This window comes from Colobus angolensis, unplaced genomic scaffold, assembly GCF_000951035.1.
Source record: "Colobus angolensis palliatus isolate OR3802 unplaced genomic scaffold, Cang.pa_1.0 Scaffold80, whole genome shotgun sequence".
NCBI classification, from domain to species: Eukaryota; Metazoa; Chordata; class Mammalia; order Primates; family Cercopithecidae; genus Colobus; species Colobus angolensis.
This window is the reverse complement of record NW_012121821.1, coordinates 4,707,835-4,727,976: the sequence shown is the minus strand read 5'-3', so window position 1 is coordinate 4,727,976 and position 20,142 is coordinate 4,707,835. Positions and strand designations below refer to the sequence as shown.

Below are 20,142 nucleotides of genomic sequence, written 5' to 3'. Positions count from 1 at the left end.
AGTTGCTTATTGGATTTAGCAACACAGAGGTCATTGGTGACCTTGATAAAGGGCAGTTTTGGTGAAAGGGAGGAACAAAAGCCTAAGTGCAAGTGAATTCAAGAGGAAAAAGAGGAGAAGAATTGAAGAAAGCTGCCATAGATAATTCTTTGAAGTGTTTCTTTTCCAAGAGGGGAAGCAGAGTAATGCAGGAGTAGTTGGGAGAAGTAAGATCAAGACGGAAGACATAACAGCATGTTTGTATGTTGACAAGAATAATTTTGGAGAGAGAAAAGTTGATGATGCAGGAGTGAGGGGAAAGTTGTTGGAAAGATGCTCTTGAGTAGGAGAAAGGGCTTAGGATCTGGCGGAGATATGGAAGGGTTGGCTTTAGACACTGACTGTTTATTTTTACAAGAGGGAAAGCGGAATTCATGGGCACTGCTGATGAATGTAGGAAGATGTGATGGCAGCTTTTGGAAAACCTCTTCTTATTGCTTCTTGGTGACGTGTGAAGAAAAGTCCTTGCTGAGAATAAGGCTGGGGAAGATGTTGGAGATTTGAGGAAAGTGAAGGCATGGAGTAGTCTTCTCAGAGAGTGGGAGAGTGAGTGGGCCAGGGGATTGTGGGATATTTTAGGCCAGTGTTAAGGGGCCATTTTAGGTTGGTGGTCACAAAGTTGGCGGAAGACCAGTCAGGAAGGGTTGTGTGCCTTTCTCCAGCAATGTTTGGCTGCAGAGGTGCAGCATACTTTTATCAGATAGAGAGTTGGATTTACCTAGGGTTTTGAACTTGATAGAGTCAGAGTGTTGCATTTACCTAGGGTTTTCAACTTGTCATGAGAATAAGACAAAGTGAGAAAAAGGGGAATGGAGTTAAGGTATATATGAAGAAGGGATTATAATGAGTTGGTGAGGGAAAGACACTGGGACTTGAGAACAGTGCAGAGGTGATAGGATCAGTGGATGGATGGTCTAGGTAAAATAAAAGACTTGTTGGAATTGGGGCACCCTTGGGGATTAGTCTTAAAGTTAGGAAATGGTGGTTAGAAGTTTAGATTATGGAGAGGTTGCATTTACCAGTAATGACAAGGCTTAGCAATAGGTGTAAGTGGTTGGAGTAGAATAGAGAACATTCAGAGAAAAGGTTGAAAATCTATAGGGAATGTTGCTGATGGCTGTTTGTGAATTTGAGTACAAAGTAGGAGTTTTCAGGGTTTGGGAACAGGTGGGAGATGGAATCAGAGTACCCTCTACCTCTTAATCCCAAGTGCTTAGAACAGAGCCCAGCTCATAGCACGTAACAGATGGAATGAATGTTATTGGAGTGACAGAATATCTAAACTATTTCCTGTTGCTTATGTATACATTGGTTTATTAAAGGAAATGTGACATTAGGAATACAGTCAGAGGACTCATGAGAATCAGATCTTAGTGGACTGTTATACTCCTCCTGAGAAATCCAGGCTGCCATCTGGAAGGTGTGAGCTTTTAGGCAACTGTATACACACAGCTGATTCAGCCAAAATGAGTGACTAATCTATATTTGCAACTGGATTTATATGTATTATTTTCACTTACTGTGGAATTAATTTATTGAGTAATCTAAGTAGAGTAATATCATTCCTCAGAATGTTAATGCCAATCTCTGTCTCACTGTGCGTACTGTACACTTTTAACATTTTAATTACCAACTCCTCTAAAATAAGCAAGTTTCTGGCCTGACGCGGTAGCTCATGCTTGTAATCCCAGGACTTTGGGAGGCCAAGGTGGGCGGATCACATGAAGCCAGGAGTTCAAGACCAGCCTGGCCAACATGGGGAAACCTTGTCCTTACTAAAAATACAAAAATTAGCTGGGCGTGGTGGCAGACGCCTGTAATCCCAGCCACTTGGGAGACTGAGGCACAAGAATCACTTCAACCCAGGAGGCGGAGGTTGGAGTGAGCTGAGATCACGTCACTGCACTCCAGCCTGGGAGACAGAGTGAGACTGTCTCCAAACCAATAAATACATACATATGTACATACGGACACAAGTTTATTATTGACAACTTGATTGGATATCCTTCCATGTGAATTTTCTGCGACCAGCACTACCAGGGACTATATCTGGAGCTAGCTAGCTTTGGTTATTTCCCAGTGTCTACCCCTTGGTTACTGGTAGGCAGAGGAGTCACTAAACTTTGATATACACATCAGTTTTTCCCCTTATATTCTCCTATAGAAGCATTGATAAGAAATTACGTTATTATTATGTATAAAATTAAACCTGTAGGTCATTCAATTTCCAATAAATTATCAGTGTGTACCAAAACTTTAGGGTAGAATTCTCATATTGGTTTGATCATCAGGAAGCATTTTCAAATTTAAAATTATATTAAAAACCCAAGCATGGATTTGCTTACTTCATTCATTTAACAGATTTACCCGTATGCTGTGGCAATGATAATGGATAGAAACAGACATGGTACATAATCTTAGGAAACCTGCAGTCTGGTAAGATACATGTTAAAATCACACACAAAAAAAGTGAAATTAAAACTAATAAGAGTTTCAAAATACAAGTATTTAGCGCTATTCTGGAAGGAATTGGCCTAATCATGGAGATCAGAAACCTTCTTGGAAGTCAATGATGCTTCTTTGAAAAAGTCATAACTGAGCTAAGATAAAGGAGAAAAGGAAGCATTAACCAGGAAAAAAGGATGGGGAGAAGGAGCATAGCACATGCCAAGATCTTGTGGAGAGAAAGAAGGCAGAGTTTGAGGAAACAAAGACCAATACAGTGTGTGGCAGGGAGTCTGGTGCAACATGAGGCTGGAAAACATAGCAACATAGGGATTTCTGTCATTATCTCAAGAGCAATGGGAAGCCATTGAAATATTTTAAGTATGGGAATTGTGATGGATATATGTTTTCAAGATCTGTCTGGCTGCCATAGGAGGCAAGAGTAGACTGAATGCCCTTAAAAGGCCATTGTAGTAGTCCACGTAGGAGGTGTTGGTAGCTTGGATGAAGGAGGGGAGAAATAGAAGTGGACGAAACTGCACAGTTGTGTAAGGGGAACAATGTTAAGGCTTGACGCTGGTTTGGATAACAGGGGATGAGAGACAGGGATGCCTGCTAAGTTTCTAGCTTGCCCAACAAGATTGATGGAGGTACCATGCACTGAGCAAGAGAACTCTGGACAAGGAACCTCTTTGGAGGGGAGTTTTATTTTCATTCATTCAATTCAGTATGTAATAGGCTCTTAACAAGTGCCAGGCACTGTTCTAGGATCTGGGGATTCATTAATAAGTCAAAATCCCTGCCTTCATGAAGCTTACATTTTCACTGGGAGGAATAGACAATTTTTAAAGAAAATACTTTCACATAGTAGTAAGCACTGTGAATTAAATAAAACTACATATCTCTAAGGGATGGGTAAGACAGCTTTAGTTTGGGCCATCAGGACAGGCACCTCTAAGGAGATGATGTTTTAACTGAGACCTGACTGATGAGGAAGGTGCCCATGCTAATATCTGGGGCAGAGAATGTTTTCCAGTTAGAAAGAACAGGGGCCGGCGCAGTGGTTCAAGCCTGTAAACCCAGCACTTTGGGAGGCCAAGGCAGGTGGATCACTTGAGGTCAGGAGTTAGACATCAGCCTGGCCAACATAGTGAAACCATCTCTACTAAAAATACAAAAATTAACCGGGTGTGGTGACACATGCCTGTAGTCCCAGCTACTTGAGAGGCTGAGGCATGAGAATTACCTGAACCTGGGAGGCTGAGGTTGCAGTGAACCGAGATCGCGCCACTGCACTCCAGCCTGGGCGACAGAGTGAGACTCTGTCTCACAAAAAAAGAAAGAAAGAACAGGAAGTGCAAGTGTTCTTCCCTAGGGCAAGAACCCAGAGAGATTAAGAATGTGGCTGAGATTAGAAAGGGAGGCCAAGTAAGGATCTTAGTACTTTTTTTTCTTTTTTTAAGTTTAATTTTATATTCACTTTTTTCTTTTTTTTTGGAAACAGGGTCTCGCTCTGTTGACCAGGCTGGAGTGTAGTAGCGCGATCTTGGCTCACTGCAACCTCTGCTTTCCAGGCTCAAGCAGTTCTCATGCCTCAGCCTCCCAAGTAGCTGGGACTACAGGCGCCTGCCGCCACATCTGACTAATTCTTGTATTTTTAGTAGAGATGTGGTTTTGCCATGTTGGCCAGGCTGGTCTTGAACTCCTGGCCTCAAGTGATCCACCTGCCTTGGCCTCCCAGAATGCTGGGATTATAGGTTACAGCCACCACATCTGGCCCATTTTTTGCTTTTGGAGATAAGGTCTTGCTGTGTTGCCCAGGCCCGAGTGCAGTGGTGCGATCATTGCTCATTGTAGCCTCAACTTCCTGGGCTTAGGCAATCCTCCCACCTCAGCCTCCTGAGTAGCTGGGACCACAGATATGTGCCACCATGCCTGGCTAATTTTTGAAAAAAGTTTTTTGTAGTCTTGGGGTCTCACTGTGTTGTCACACTGTTCTCAAACTCCTGGGCTCAAGCAGTCCTCCCAAAGTGAAAGGATTACAGGCTTGAGCCACTGTGCCCAGCCTGAATTTTATTTTAGATTCAGAGGGTTCATGTGGGGGTTTGTTACATTGATATATTGTATAATGCTGGGGTTTGGGCTGTATTGAACCCTTCACTCAAATAGTGAACATTGAACATTTCATTCTTTTTTATGGCTGCGCAGTATTCTATGGTGTGTATATGTACCACATTTTCTTTACCCAATCCCCTGTTGATGGGCACCTAGGCTGATTCCATGAGTTTGCTAATGTGAATAGTGCTGGAATAAATCTAGAAGTGCAGATCTTTTTCACAGAATTATTTCCTTTGGGTAGATACCCAGTAGTGAGATTTCTGGGTTGAATGGTAGTTCTAGTTTTAGTTGTTTGAGAAATTTTCATATTGCTTTCCACAGGGGTTGCATTTCCTTTTCTCTGCAGCCTTGCCAACATCTGTTGTTTTTTGACTTTTTGATAATAACCATTCTGACTGATGTGAGGTGATAATCTCATTATGGTTTTGATTTACAACTCTCTGGTGATTAGTGATGTTGAGCATTTTTTCATGTTTGTTGGCTGCTTTGTCTTCTTTTAAAAAGTGTCTGTTCATGTCCTTTGCCCACTTTTTAATGGAGTTGTTTTTTTCTTGTTAAATTCCTTATAGATTCTGGATATTAGTCCTTTGTCAGATATGTAGTTTGCACATATTTTCTCCCATTCTGTAAGATGTCTGTTTACTCTGTTGATAGTTTCTTCTGCTGTGCAAATGCTCTGTAGTTTAATTAAGTCCCAATTGCCAATTTGTTTTTGTTACATTTGTTTTTGAGTACTTAGTCATAAATTCCTTGCCTTAGCCAATGTCCAGAAGAGATTTTTCTAGGGTTTCTTCTAGGATTTTTGTACTTTGAGGTCTTACATTTAAGTCTTTAATCCATCTTGAGTTAATTTTTATATATGGTGAGAGGTAGGGGTCCAATTTCATTCTTCTACATATGGCTAGCCAGTTTTCCCAGCACCATTTATTGAATAGGGTGTCCTTTTTCCATTGTTCATTTTTTTGGTCATCTTTGTTAAAGATCAGATAGCTGTAGGTGTATAGCTTTATTTCTAAGTTCTCTTTTCTGTTCCATTAGTCTATGTGTCTGTTTGTTTACCAGTACCCTGATGTTTTGGTTACTGTAACCTTCTAGTATAGTTTGAAGTCAAGTAATGTAATGCCTCCAGCTTTGTTCTTTTTTTTTTTTTTTCTTAGGATTGCTTTGGGCCCTTTTTTTTGCTTCCATATGAATTTTAGAACTGCTTTTTCTAATTCTGTGAAAAATGACATTGGTAATTTGATAGGAATTGCATTGAATCTGTAAGTTACTTTGGGACAGTGTGGCAATTTTAACAGTATCGATTCTTCCAATCCATGAGCATGGAATGCTTTTCCATTTGTTTATGTCATCTATAATTTCATTCAATGTTTTGTAGTTCATGTGGAGATGAACTCAAGGAGATAACCTCCTTGGTTAGCTATGTTCCTAGGTACTTTATTTTTGGGGGGCCATTGTAGCAGGACTTTATCCTTGATTTTGTTCTCAGCTTGAATTATTGGTGTGTAGAAATGCTACTGATTTTTGCACGTTAATTTTTGCATCCTGAAACTTTACTGAAGTCATTTATCAGGTCTTTTGGAGGGATTGTTAGGGTTTTTTTAGGTTTAGAATCATATCGTGAGTGAACAGAGATAATTTGACTCCCTCTTTTTCTATTTAGATGCTTTTTGTTTCTTTTTATTGCCTGATTGCTCTGGGTAGGACTTTCAGTACTATGTTGAATAGAGGTGGTGAGAGTGGGCATCCTTGTCTTGTTCTTAGTGGGGATGCTTCCAGCTTTTGCCTATTTAGTATGATACTGGCTGTGGGTTTGTCATAGATGGCTCTTATTATTTTGAGAGGTATGTTCCTTCATTGCCTAGTCTGTTGAGGATTTTTATCATGAAGGGATATTGGACTTTATCAAATGCTTTTTCCACATGTATTGAGATGATCATATGGTTTTTGTTTTTAATTCTATTTATGTGCTAAAACTATTCCCCAAAATCAAGGAGAAAGGATTTCTCCTTAACACATTGTATGAAACCAGTATCATCCTGATAACAAAATCTGTCAAGGACACAACAACAACAACAAAAGAAAACTGTAGACCAATATTCCTGATAAACGTAGACACAAAAATCCTCAACAAAATCCAATCAAACTGAATCCAGCAGCACATCAAAAAGATAATTCATCACAATCAAGTGGGGTTTATTCTCTTGGATGTTACTCTACTGTCACTGAGAAACCTCTGGAATATCAGAAGCAACAAAGCAAATAGGATATTCTTCACAGGGTAAATCCAGTCACTGTGGCTCCTCAGTGGAGAACTGCCGTACACAAGGCTGAGTAGAGCAGTGAGACCTGTTGGCCTTTTGAGGCTTTAGGCTCAAAAACAGATCGCAGAATCAGTTATGTTAAACCTGGGAACCCCATGTCTTTTATTTTACAGGTTTCTTTCAGGTATTTTCAGCAATTGTAAAACCAATTTGACAAAGATCACAAATTTTGTTCATATATAGAGAAAAAGGAAAAAAAAAGAACAATTTCTCTTTGGAATTATTTGTATTGTCCTAAGTGATACTTGTTTGAAAAAGAAAGCAAGTGGAAGATTTGTGGTTTTATCTTACATATTGATTTGAAATATGTTTATTGGTTGAGACCAGCAGCCCTAGGCCACTTTGAAGCAATAAGCTCTACAATCACAGACAAAGATATCTAAGTTTAGAAAGCAGTGTTTTGAATGTTACATTGATAGAATCAAAGATCATAAGTGAAGGCAACAATTACAAGAAATAATCAGGAAAGTTTGGAACTGTATTTGATTTTACCGGTTTGCCTTCTTTTGTTTTTAATTTAATTTAAATTTTTTCTTTTTTTAAATAAATAGAGATGGGGTCTTGCTATGTTAACCAGGCTTGTCTTTTTTTTTTTTTTTTTTTTTTTTTTTTTTTTTAGACGGAGTCTCGCTCTGTCGCCCAGGCTGGAGTGCAGTGGCCGGATCTCAGCTCACTGCAAGCTCCGCCTCCCGGGTTCCCGCCATTCTCCTGCCTCAGCCTCCCAAGTAGCTGGGACTACAGGCGCCCGCCACCTCGCCCAGCTAGTTTTTTGTATTTTTTAGTAGAGACGGGGTTTCACCGTGTTAGCCAGGATGGTCTCGATCTCCTGACCTCGTGATCCACCCGTTTCGGCCTCCCAAAGTGCTGGGATTACAGGCTTGAGCCACCGCGCCTGGCTACCAGGCTTGTCTTAAACTCCTGGCCTAAAGTGATCCTCCCATCTCGGCCTCCCAAAGTGCTAGGATTACAGGCGTGAGCCACTGCATCTGGACTACTTTTATTTTTATTTTTTGAGACAGTCTCTCTCCGTTTAGTACAGTGATGCGATCATGGTTCACTGCAATCTCTGCCTTCCCAGCTCAAGCAATTCTTGTGCCTCAGCCACCCAAGTATCTGGGATTACAGGTGTGCGCCACCACACCTGGCTAATTTTTGTATTCTTAGTAGAGATGGGTTTCACCCTGTTGGCCAGGCTGATCTTGAACTCCTGGCCTGAAATGATCCTCCCACCTTGGCCTCCCAAATTGCTAGGATTACAGGTGTGAGCCATGGTGTCTAGCTAGCTGCCTTCTTTTAAAAAGTAAAATTGTTAGTGACTTTTAGAACAGTGATACATAGTCATTGTGGAAAACAGCAAATACTGACCAAACTAAAAAAGTAGCTAAGTATCTCACATGTACTGTTCAGGGACATCCACTGTTAAATTTTTGAGGTATTTAGGTATATATGTATTAGAATATTTGGTTATTTATTTATCATACTGTAGAAAGGTTTTATAATCTATTTTTAGTGCTGTTGTGAACATATTTTCACATCATGAAATATTCATAATCTTATTTTTATGGAGATGTGCAATCTATAGTTACACCATAGTTTTTAAAAACCAGATGCTTATTGTTAAAATCTAATTTTTATTCAGATTTCTATTGTTATTTCTTAATCTGTTTGAAGAAATCCTGTAAAGAAATCCATCCATAGCTACATTTTTCTTTACATTATTTTGTGTTTGTAACTACTCCCCAAGTATTATTGTGCAGTCAAAGAACACAAAACTTTAAGGCTTCTGCTGTGTTTTGCCAGCCCCCCAGAAAGATTGTACTCCCAATAGCAGTCTATGAGATTGCCAATTTCTCTACATCCTCGTCAGCTCTGGTATCATTGTTCTTTTAAAAATTAATTTTTGAAATTTGGTACGTGAAAAGTTAATGTCTCAGTGCTTTCATTTTATAGTTGATACTTAGTAAGGTAGAATATGTTTGCTGTTTGTGATTTGTGTGTACAGTATATGAATTGCTTATTCATACCCTTTTTCTACTTTTAATTGGGTTTGTGTTTTTCTTACTGCTTTTAAAGAAATGTAGCAATGATAATTCATTGTCAATCATAAAAGTTGTATATTTTTTCCAAGTTCTGCATTTTTCTTTTAATTTATAAAATGTCTACGTATTTTGTTTATATAGCCAAGTCTGTTCGTCTGTATCATATCTTCCCCATATAGAGGTTGTATAAATTCTCTCATATTTTTTCTTCTGCTTTTTGGTTATATATTTTGCATTTAAATGTTTGGCTTATTTATTTACATAGGCATTTACTACACATAGGCATCTTTTTTCTTTTTTTGTCATTTAGAAAGAAAGTCGTGCTGTATCCCTACTGACTTCTCCAGCCGCTGGTATAAAAACAGTTGATCCTCTGCCTTTGCGGGAAGATTCTGAAGACAATATCCCCAGATTTGCTGAGGCAACTCTTCCAGTTTCAAAAATTCCAGAATACCCAATAAATCCCCCTGGACAGTCACTTTCTCCACTGCATGTTCCATCCTACTGGCATCCCTCTCGTCGAATTCAGGGCTCTCTTAGAGATCCAGAGTTTCAGCACAATGGTAATTATTTTGGTTTTAATTTTTTGTCTTTTAAAATAAATTCTTATACTGATAGGTACAAAGGCTAAGAATGCACTTTATATTAATAAATCAGTTATTTAGTATTTTTGGTTAATGTATTAATAAGATTTCTTTAAATAGGAAAAATCCCTCTTTGGGATGAATTGTGCTGCACCTAAGTTCACTTTTTGCTGTTGTATATGTGTGAGATATCTCTCAAGTTGTTATTCATACACAGAGGGAATCCACTAGATAGATGCCAGTAGCACCTCTTCTCTGGATGTGACAACCAAAAATGTCTCCAGACGTTGCCAAATGTTGCCTGGGTGTAGAATTCACGGTCAGAAATGACTTTCCTTTAGTTTTAGTAGGCATTGCCCAGCTCTTTTCTAGCTGTCATCGTTAATGTTAAGAAGTCAGATGCTGCTTTTATTCTGGATCTTCTATATGTGATGTTTTCTTTCTGGCAGCTTTTGAGATCTTCATATCTAATGTTCTAAAATTTTGTGATGTGCCTCTGAGAGAGTATTTTTTTAAATTCATTTTGCTGGTACTCCATAGACCTTTCAATCTGGAAAATTCTTACTTCTGGAACATTTTCTTGAATTATTCAGTCAAAAATTTCCTCTCCTGGCCAGGCACAGTGGCTAACATTTGTAATCCCAGCACTTTGGGAAGCCAAGGCAGGCGGATCACTTGAGGCCAGGAGTTTGAGACCAGCCTGGGCCACATGATGAAACCCTGTCTCTACTACAAAAAAAGTACCTGGGTGTGATGGTGCACGCCTGTAATTCCAGCTCCTTGGGAGGCTGAGGCATGAGAATTGCTTAAGTCTGGGAGGCAAAAAAAAAAAAAAAAAAACTCTCCTTTCTCTGTTTCTTCTTTCTAGGGCTCCTATTCAGATATTGGATATGATTTTATTTTTTGTCTTACCTCTCCTATTTTCCATCTCTGTCTTTAAATTTGAAAGGTTACTAATTTTTATCTTCTATCTTTTCTGCTTTAAAAAATTTTTATTTCAATTGCTTTTGGGGTACAGGTAGTTTTGGTTACATGGATGTATTCTATAGTGGTGAATTCTGAATTTTAATGCAACTGTTGCCCAAGCAGTGTACACTGTACCCAATATGTAGACTTTTATCCCTCCCCCCACCCCAAGTCCCCACAGTCTGTTATATCACTTTTTATGTCTTTGTGTCCTCATAGCTTAGCTCCCACTTATAAGTGAGAACAAGCAGTATTTGGTTTTTCATTCCTGAGTTACTTCATTTAGAATAATAACCTCCATGTCCATCTTAGTTGCTGCAAAAGACATTATTTCATTCCTTTTAATGGTGGATTACTATTCCATGGTGTTTGTTCCTGTTTCTCTAGTTCCTTGAGGTGTGATACTAGGTTGTCAGTTTGTGCTCTTTCAGACTTTTTAAGGTAGGCATTTAATGCTGTAAACTTTCCACTTAGCATTGCTTTTGCTGTATCCCAGAGGTTTTGATAACTTGTGTCACTGTTACTCATTTCAAAGAATTTTTGAATTTCCATCTTGATTTCATTGTTAACCCCCAAATCATTCAAGAGCAGATTATTTAATTTCCATGTATTTGTATAGTTTTGAGGGTTCCTTTTGGAGTTGATTTCTAGTTTCACTCCACTGTGGTCTGAGAAGATAGTTGGTATGATTTTCTTAAATTTATTGAGACTTGTTTTGTGGCCTGTCATGTGGTCTATTTTGGAAAATGTTCCATGTGAAATGATGAGAAGAATGTATATTCTACAATTGTTGGGTAGAATGTTTTGTAAATATCTGTTAAGTCCATTTGTTCTACAATATTGTGTAAGTCCATTGTTTCTTTGTTGACTTTCTGTCTTAATGATCTGTCTAGTGCTGTCAGTGGAGTATTGAAGTCCCTCTCTATTATTATGTTGCTGTCTACTTCATTTCTTAGGTCTAGTAGTAATTGTTTTATGAATGTGGGAACTCCAGTGTTAGGTGCATATAAATTTAGGACTGATTGTAATATCTTCTTATAGGATTGACCTTTTTATCATTATATAATGACCTTTGTCTTTCTTTAGATAGTTGCTGCTTTAAAGTCTGTTTTGCCTGATATAAGACTCCCGCTTGCTTTTGGTTTCCATTTGCATGGAATATCTTTTCCTACCCCTTTATCTTGAGTTTATATGAATCTTTGTGTGTTAGATATTTGGTTTGTGGTTTTTAATCCATTCTGCCATTCCATATCTTTTAAGTGGAGCATTTAGGCCATTTACGTTCATGTTAATACTGAGATGTGAGGTACTGTTCTATTCACTATGTTAGTTGTTACTTAGATACTTTGTTTTTTCCGTTGTATTGTTTTATAGGCCCTGTGAGTTTTAAGCTTTCAGGAGGTTCTGTTTTGTTGCATGTCAAGCTTTTGTTTCAAAATTTAGAACTCCTGCTTAGCATTTCTTGTAGTGCTGGTCTGGCAGTGACAAATTCCTCAGCATTTGTTTGTCTGAAAAATACTTTATTTCTCCTTCATTTATGAAATTTAGTTTTGCTAAACTAACAAAATTCTTGACTGATAGGTATTCTGTTTAAGGAGGCTAAAGATAGGACCCCAGTGCCTTCTGCCTTGTAAGGTTTCTGCTGAGAAGTCTGTTGTTAGTCTGATAGTTTTTCTTTTGTAAATTACCTGATGCTTTTTGCCTCACAACTGTTAGAATTCTTTCCTTCATGTTGACTTTAGATAACCTGATAAATATGTGCCTTGGTGGTGATCTTTTTGCAGTGAAGTTCCTAAGAGTTCATTGAGCTTCTTGTGATTGTATATTTAAATCTCTAGCAAGGCCAGCGAAGTTGTCCTCAATTATTCCCTCAAGTGAGTTTTCCAAACTTTTAGCCTTTTCTTCTCCCTTAATATCACCATTTATTCTTAAGTTTGGTTGTTTACATAATCCCATATTTCTTGGAGACTTTGTTCATTTCATTTGATTCTTTTTTCTTTATTTTTGTTTGATTGGGTTAATTCGAAAGCCCTGTCTTTGAGCTCTGAAATTATTTTTTCTGCTTTTTTTCCCCCTTGGACCTGGCATGTAGCTATCTTCTACTTGTTCTAGTCTATTTTTGAAACTTTCCACTGCATTTTGTATTTCTCTAAGTGTGTTTTTTGTTTCCAGATGTTCTGATTGGGTTTTCTTTATGATATCTCTCTGGAAAATTTTTCATTCATATCCTGACTTTTTAAAAATTTCTTTATGTTGGTTTTCACCTTTCTCTGGTAGCTCCTTAAGTAGCTTAATAATCAACCTTCTGAATTTGTTATCTGGTATTTCAAAGATTTCATCTTGGTTTGGATCAATTACTGGAGAGTGAGTGTGATCTTTTGAGGGTACTACAGAACCCTGTTTTGTCATATTACTAGAATTACTTTCTGGTTCCTTTTTTAGGTGCACTATTCTAATTGTCCTCAAATTTAATTTTTATTTGACTATATGTGTTTTTTAAAAAATTTTTTCCCCTCTTAAGAATGTGACTTTAATGATTATAATTTGTTATAGTTTAATTTGGTTCTTGGTGCTTTTACGGGTTAAGAGTATAAGTTCTGGCCGGGCGCGGTGGCTCAAGCCTGTAATCCCAGCACTTTGGGAGGCCGAGACGGGCGGATCATGAGGTCAGGAGATCGAGACCATCCTGGCTAACACTGTGAAACCCCGTCTCTACTAAAAAATACAAAAAACTAGCCGGGCGAGGTGGCGGGCGCCTGTAGTCCCAGCTACTCGGGAGGCTGAGGCAGGAGATGGCGTAAACCCGGGAGGCGGAGGTTGCAGTGAGCTGAGATCTGGGCACTGCACTCCAGCCTGGGCGACAGAGCAAGACTCCGTCTCAAAAAAAAAAAAGAGTATAAGTTCTTTGGTTATAGAGAGTCTTTGTATGATGACTTCCTCAGATGCTGGTTGTAGTGGCTGTGTACTCAGTGTGTGGGCGAGTTCACTGTCTCCTGTGGGGCTGGAATGGCAGAGATCTCTTGAAGCTTATCTCATTCCCCTGTGGTTTGTACTTCTTTATTTATTTAGTTTTTCTCCAGTATTTTCTTTACTGAGTTGATAGTTCAGATTTCAGGCCATTAGGGGAGGTGTCTCTGGGTAGGAACTTATTGTAGCTAAGGCAGGTGGGTTAATGCAATACCCACTGGTGGGCACAGGTCCCAGCCTTGATGAAGGTGGCTGGTGGAGCGCTCAGATGCAAGGAGGTCTTATCGGGGTGAAGGGTGAGAGCCACCTCAGCTTCTCTGCCAGGCCAGCAGGAAAGCTATCCACCTCCTAGCCTCACTCATGTCCCAGTGTCCCAGCTATTCAGATCAGACAGGCACCTCTTTTTGTCTGTAGGAATGTTGATGTTCCAAGTGGATAGGAATTGTGACTCTGCCTCTCATGCAAGCCTGCATCTGGGGAGTGCTCCTCCTGTAGGCGAGCAGTGATCCTGAAGTGTTCCAGGAAGGCTGTCTATAGGCACACCCATACTGAGTCCTGTGGGAGAAGCCCCAGCTGTGTCTGCAGTGGTGGACAAGGGGAAAGAAGACCCCTTCTCCAAGACCCTTCATGAGCACTAAGGCTGCCTGACTGTTGGGGTGATGGGGTAGACTTCCTACTGAGCCTAGCACTGCAGTTGTGTCTCTGCTGAAAGAAACTTCCCACCAGTGGAAAGATCTGGAACTCCTGAGATTCCTTGGTTGTAGATAGGCTTAGGGTGCTGGCTTTCTTGCATGTTGGTTATAATAGTAGTGAACTTGTCATGTAGACAGATTCAGGACCACTGGTTAGCTAGGGTGTTGCAGGCAGTGGTGATAGCTGAGGTCAGGCCCTGGTTTTCTCCATTCTGGGCACAGCATTATTCTACCTAGAGATGGTATAATGAATTGTGTCAGTTGGCCTCTAAACAGGAGGTACTGCTTGCAAAAGAGCACCAGCTGCAGTAGTAGCAGTGGTATTTGAGCTTGCCCTGTGTTGCCCAGGGGAGGTATTCTGGCTTCTCACACCTGGGCTGGGTTATAAAACTCCCCAAAGTTTATGTCCTTTGTGTTATGCTGTGGAGGGGTACAGCCAGGCAGGGGATGGGTTAACTGGGTCTGCTCTTTGACTCTCCACATGCCATCTGTTAGTTTTTTAAAAAGATTTTTGCTTTTTTTAATTTCTAAGAATTTTTTAAACATTGCATATTCCTTTTATACAGCATCCCATTCTTATTTCATGAATGGAATGTTTTATCTCTTTGAAGAGGTAAATGATATATATAATGCCTCTGTTTTGACTATAGTACCCTTGCCCACAGTTGAACCTGGTATCCTTCAGTCAAAGTAGTTCTGGTAAACTTTTAGAGACGAAACTTCCATGTCTCTTTTGGGAAAGAGGGAACTACCCAGCTGTGCAAATTTAAAGAAGGACCTAGCATATTAACTATTTTTGTAAAAGGATTTTTAGTCAGTTTCCTAGTTCAGTCTTCCCTTCACTCCAGCTTTCAGTGGTACTCAATACTCCCAAACCCAGAGCCATTGGGGAACAAGTTGGTTGTTTCTTGGTTTCACCCTTCTGCTGGCTTAAAATTCCACTTACTTGGGTATAGTTATACATACACTCACTGCCCTTCCATTTGCTTTCCATGTTCCGAAAAGTTTCTTGGTGTCTTATTTGCTCCCATTCTTTGTCCTATGAGTTTGTTGTTCTTGTAAATGTATGTATTTAATTTACCATCTCTAATCAGAAGCCTACTACATTTCTTTAAAGTTAGATCAATATTATCATTGGAAAGAATATTAGGAAGTTATCCGTAGTTTGTTTACATGCTTGCTAAGTGCATTATAAATTATGATTGGCCCTTTTATGGTAATTTCTTCAACCTTTACTCACATGTAGGTTTGAAAATTAATAAAATTTCTGACAGCCTACTTTTACTAACAGTTTAGAATATAATTGAGATAAGCTGTTCAGTGGCTTTTGAAGGATAATTTCTTCTGCCTTTTTTTTTTAAGTAGGAAAAGCAAGGATGAACAGTTCGCAGTTACCTCAGCATGAAGCCTTTAATGATGAAGGTATTTCAATAGTCACATAACATAAAAGTTTGAGTTCTAGTCTATGATATAGCTTATGAAGTACTTCCACAGATTTTTCCTTAGATCCTTGAAACCCTGTGGGGGAGGGGGTGAAATTACCCCCATTTACAAATGAATAAGCTGAGAGTAAACTGGTAAAATATTGTTCTAGGGCAAACATATAATAAGAGATTGTGCCCAACGTCACAGCTGAGGTCAGTGTTCTTTCTCTTTTTCCACCTTGTCTAGCTGGGGGCTCAGGAATTTGGCGGAGCATTACATCCATCTTTTAAAAAAATGCCTTGGGAGGCCGAGGTGGGTGGATCACGAGGTCAGGAGAACAAGACCATCCTAGCTAACATGGTGAAACCCTGTCTCTACCAAAAAATACAAAAAAATTAGCCGGGCGTGGTGGCGGGCGCCTGTAGTCCCAGCTACTCAGGAGGCTGAGGCAGGAGAACGGCGTGAACCCGGGAGGCGGAGCTTGCGGTGAGCCGAGATTGCGCCACTGCACTCCAGCCTGGGCGACAGAGTGAGACTCCGTCTCAAAAAAAAAAAAAGCCTATATATTTTTGTCAATTTTCAATGGTCAAACAAATACATGATTAGAGAAAATTGACATTTTTCTTCTTTGTAGTTTTGTTTTGTTTTTGAGACAGAGTCTCACTCTGTCGCCAGGCTGGAGTGCGTGGCGCGATCTCGGCTCACTCTGCCTCCCGGGTTCAAGCAATTCTCCTGCCTCAGCCTCCCAAGTAGCTGGGATTACAGGCACCCGTCACCACACCTGGCTAATTTTTGTATTTTTACTAGAGATGGGGTTTCACCATGTTGGCCAGGATGGTCTCAAACTCCTGACCTCGTGATCTGCCTGCCTTGGCCTCCCAAAGTGCTGGGATTACAGACATGAGCCACCACGCTTGGCCTTTTGTAGTTTTTATTCTGACATTTATTTGCTTATAATAGTGGCAGGAGGAACCTGAATTCAATATGAATAATTGAATCACTATTTTAATTCATCCTAAGTAGTATGGAATTATTGAACTTACAAATTTTGAATTTGAAGTAAATTTAAATTTCATACTCTGTGTCATATATTAAAGACTTTGCGTTTAGCAGGTTTAGGACTTTTTGTTATAATTCATTGAGCTAGAAATCAAGTTGTATGTTTTGAAATGCAAATAAATGTCTGGCAACTTTGAATCCAGTCCTGTTTTCTTTCTAATGGAAGAATAGGGTCTATATATAACCTTATAAAACATTTGCTTACTCAGAATGAGGAATTTCAGTACTAATGAAGGGTAGCATATTAAAGTCAAACATTATTTCTACATTTAGTGAGATTATTTTAGAAATGTGATGTAAATACCATGTTAAGGTATGGCATTTTGTTTTTAAAAAGTTTAGAAAAGCTTTTTGCTCAGAATAGCTGTGCTTTTTAAAGTAGGATAAAACAGTGTTATGATGAATTATTTTCAAGTAATACTGAAATCATAGGCCATGTGCTTTGTTAATGACAGGATTTCAGGGAGGAAAAAAATTTAACGTTAAATTTTAACATTAAAAGGTTTGATTTCTATGCATGATAAACCTGTAGAACTACTGTCAGGTATCATGAGAATGTTAATATCTTACATTTCAGTAGGTTACTTTTTTTTCCTGACTGACTTGACATTGATACACAGTTTGATGCTTTTAATTTTCTGTTATATTAAACATAATATTTATTTAATAGGTATTTTTGACATTGAATATAATCTCCGGATTTTTTCATTGCAGATGAGGACAGATTGTCTGAGATTTCTGCTCGCTCTGCAGCTTCTAGTCTCCGGGCTTTTCAAACTCTGGCACGAGCTAAGAAAAGGAAGGAGGATTTCTGGGGTAAAACATAAACCTAGCTGAGTTGCCTTTATCCAAGGAAACATTGGCATAATTTTTCTTCATTGCTTACTGTGTTAAAACTTTTGAGTGTTTGAATTTTTTCCTAACATTTTCTACTTTGAAATATTTAATTTCCAATAGAACAGTTTACTCGGAAATTTTTAACATAGGCTTATACAAATTTAACTTTTAATGAATTCTTTTTACATCTATCCCAGACTACAAAGACATAGATTATTGAATTCTTCACATGTTGTAACTTTTGTAATAGGTATCATGGATAGATTTTCGCCTATCCAGAGAATATTCTAAAAAGATAAACAAAGTGAAGTAAAAGTTAAGATCCCAGTGTGAAGTATTTATTTCCCTAAGATTTGATATATGTATCTTTATAATTGATGTTGTAAAATGAATTTGTTGTTCCTTTAACCTTTGCCGTAGTGTTTCTTTTTATTTTAGTTCCTTCTATACGTGTTTGCAGTGTTAAGCTAATTGTACTTTGAAAACACCAGCTGTATATATTTTTCTTATGTAACAAAGTTGGCTGAAAGATATGTATATTTTTGATCTTTGAGTGTATTCTATTTGTGTGAGGACTTTGGCTTACATTTGAATAATGTCTAGATTTTGAAAAATTACCTGTATAATGGAGAATTAAAACTCAGTAGACATTTTGAAATAAAAATTGATCAAGTGTGTGGCTTTTCCAGAAAGTTATTACATGGAACAAATAATTATCTTTTAGAAGAATTCTACTCATAACAGGTTAATGAAAAGATATACTTGTTTTGCAGCTGTCAGAATGGAATGGAGCCAAGTCTATGATATTTTCGCACAAATGTAGGACAAAGAATTTGCAAGGCAGACTCATTTACAGAAATTCAACACAAAACTTTTTTACTGTATTTCTTCACTCACAGGACATGTTCTGTTGTCATACTGTTTATCTTGCAAATCATGATAAATTTAAGTTTCTAAAAGTACAGATTTTACAACTATGTTACGTAAAATCTTTACATAATACATAGAAAGTACTGAAGCTAAAATATACAGAATATTCATGCTTATTGATTAGAAAACAAGTGAACAATCTGTTCTAAAGTGATAATTTGGTCAAAAGTGCATTTGCAAATCATTGGTTCACAATAAGTTTGTTAAAGATCTTACATTATCATGAGGTTTTAAAGAACTATAGGCATACAAATATTTGCCTATCTTTCACTGACCTTTAAACTAGTTTGTTCATTAAAGGCTACTAAGGCATTAAATATGAAAATAAAAGTTTGAAATTAGAGTATAACTGGACTTTAGAACACAAATTGGCTTTTCTATACATACGTGCACTGAGGTATGTTAATTGTAAAATAGGTTTGGAACTTATCTCTCTAGACAATAGATATATCATTGTCCTCTTCCTCAAAGGTTGATTAGTCTAGTTGGTTAGGACAGAGTTTTCAATGGCTGACCACTGACGTATGGTAAAGAAGTTCGAAATTAGAGCTAGCTTGCAAGGGATTTTGCATAACTCAGTCTATTTTATCTAAGCTGTAGACATAAAATCTGGGTACACCCATTAGAGTGATCAAACCACATGAACTTGATCTATCAGGTGTTAGATGGATTAGGATATAGTTCTCATGGGGACAAGGTCATGACCCCAGTCTCCATGCAACAATTTAGCTCTGCAGTTATTGACTGCTTCTGTTAAAAACCCTATTCAGTGGCCCAGGGGAGAGAACAGTGTTGAGGGCCCAGTAGAGTTTTGTTGCTCACACTAAGGGCAACTCAGAAGACATGCATTTGAGTTGGTGAGTAGTCTTTGTTACATGATAACTGCTTCTTGAGATTTGCTAGTATTCAGGAGCTGGGATTGCTAATTCACATTTATTAGTTTTATTAAGGCATACTTTATAATAAACTGCAATTGTTAAAAAAATTTAGAGCTTAATGAGTTTGAATAGATGTACACATCTGTGAAACTAACACCACAATCATGATACATTATGTTTCCATCACTCCAAAAGTTTCTTTATGTTCTTTTGCAGTCAGTCTGTCCTTCCACCCCTGGTCCCCAAGGCAACCAATAATCTGCTTTCCGTTGGTATAAATTAGTTTACAGGAATTTTATATAAATGGAGCCATCCTTTATGCCTGGCTTTTATTCAGCGTAATATTTTTGAGAGTCATCCATGTTTTGGTGTGCATGTTGCCTCTTGCTGGTGGACTTTGGGGTTGTTTTCAGTTTGGGATTGTAATGAATAAAACTGCTGTCAGTATTGGTGTGCAAATCTTTGTGTAGATATGTGCTTTTATTTCTCTGCAGAATATCCAGGTAATTCAGTTTTTATTCACCTTGAATATAACTGCTGCTTTGAGTATACAGTATATACCCAAATAAATATAAACTGGTAGCTTGATCTTTTTGTCTAAATTAATATCTCACAAGCCACACTGGGGAGCCAACCGCAGAACTGCAATGGGAAGTTTTTCTAAAGTGCATACACCTACCTGCTCTTTTCCCTGCCCCTCCCCGTCTTCACCCCAGGTGTTGAGATTCTCAGTGTATCCATGTTTGAGAGCCCTTATAAAAATGCACCAAAACACATACATGGGAGGTTTCGCACGTTAATTTCTGATCTCATCTCTGGATCCCCATGGAATTCTGAAC

At 38.5% G+C, this 20,142-nt stretch overlaps 1 protein-coding gene across 2 annotated transcripts in view; it reads left to right on the top strand.

Moving 5' to 3' along the window:
* Positions 1 to 18,170, top strand: part of MDM1 (Mdm1 nuclear protein homolog (mouse)) — a 38,615-nt gene extending 20,445 nt beyond the window's left edge. For both annotated transcript variants that reach the window (XM_011929275.1, XM_011929274.1), the window contains exons 12-14: positions 9,276 to 9,528; positions 15,537 to 15,596; positions 17,373 to 18,170. In XM_011929275.1, the coding sequence (XP_011784665.1) occupies positions 9,276 to 9,528; positions 15,537 to 15,596; positions 17,373 to 17,485 (426 nt within the window). In that variant the 3' untranslated portion in view covers positions 17,486 to 18,170. The remainder of the gene's footprint in view (positions 1 to 9,275; positions 9,529 to 15,536; positions 15,597 to 17,372) is intronic.
* The last annotated feature ends 1,972 nt before the right edge of the window (positions 18,171 to 20,142 follow it).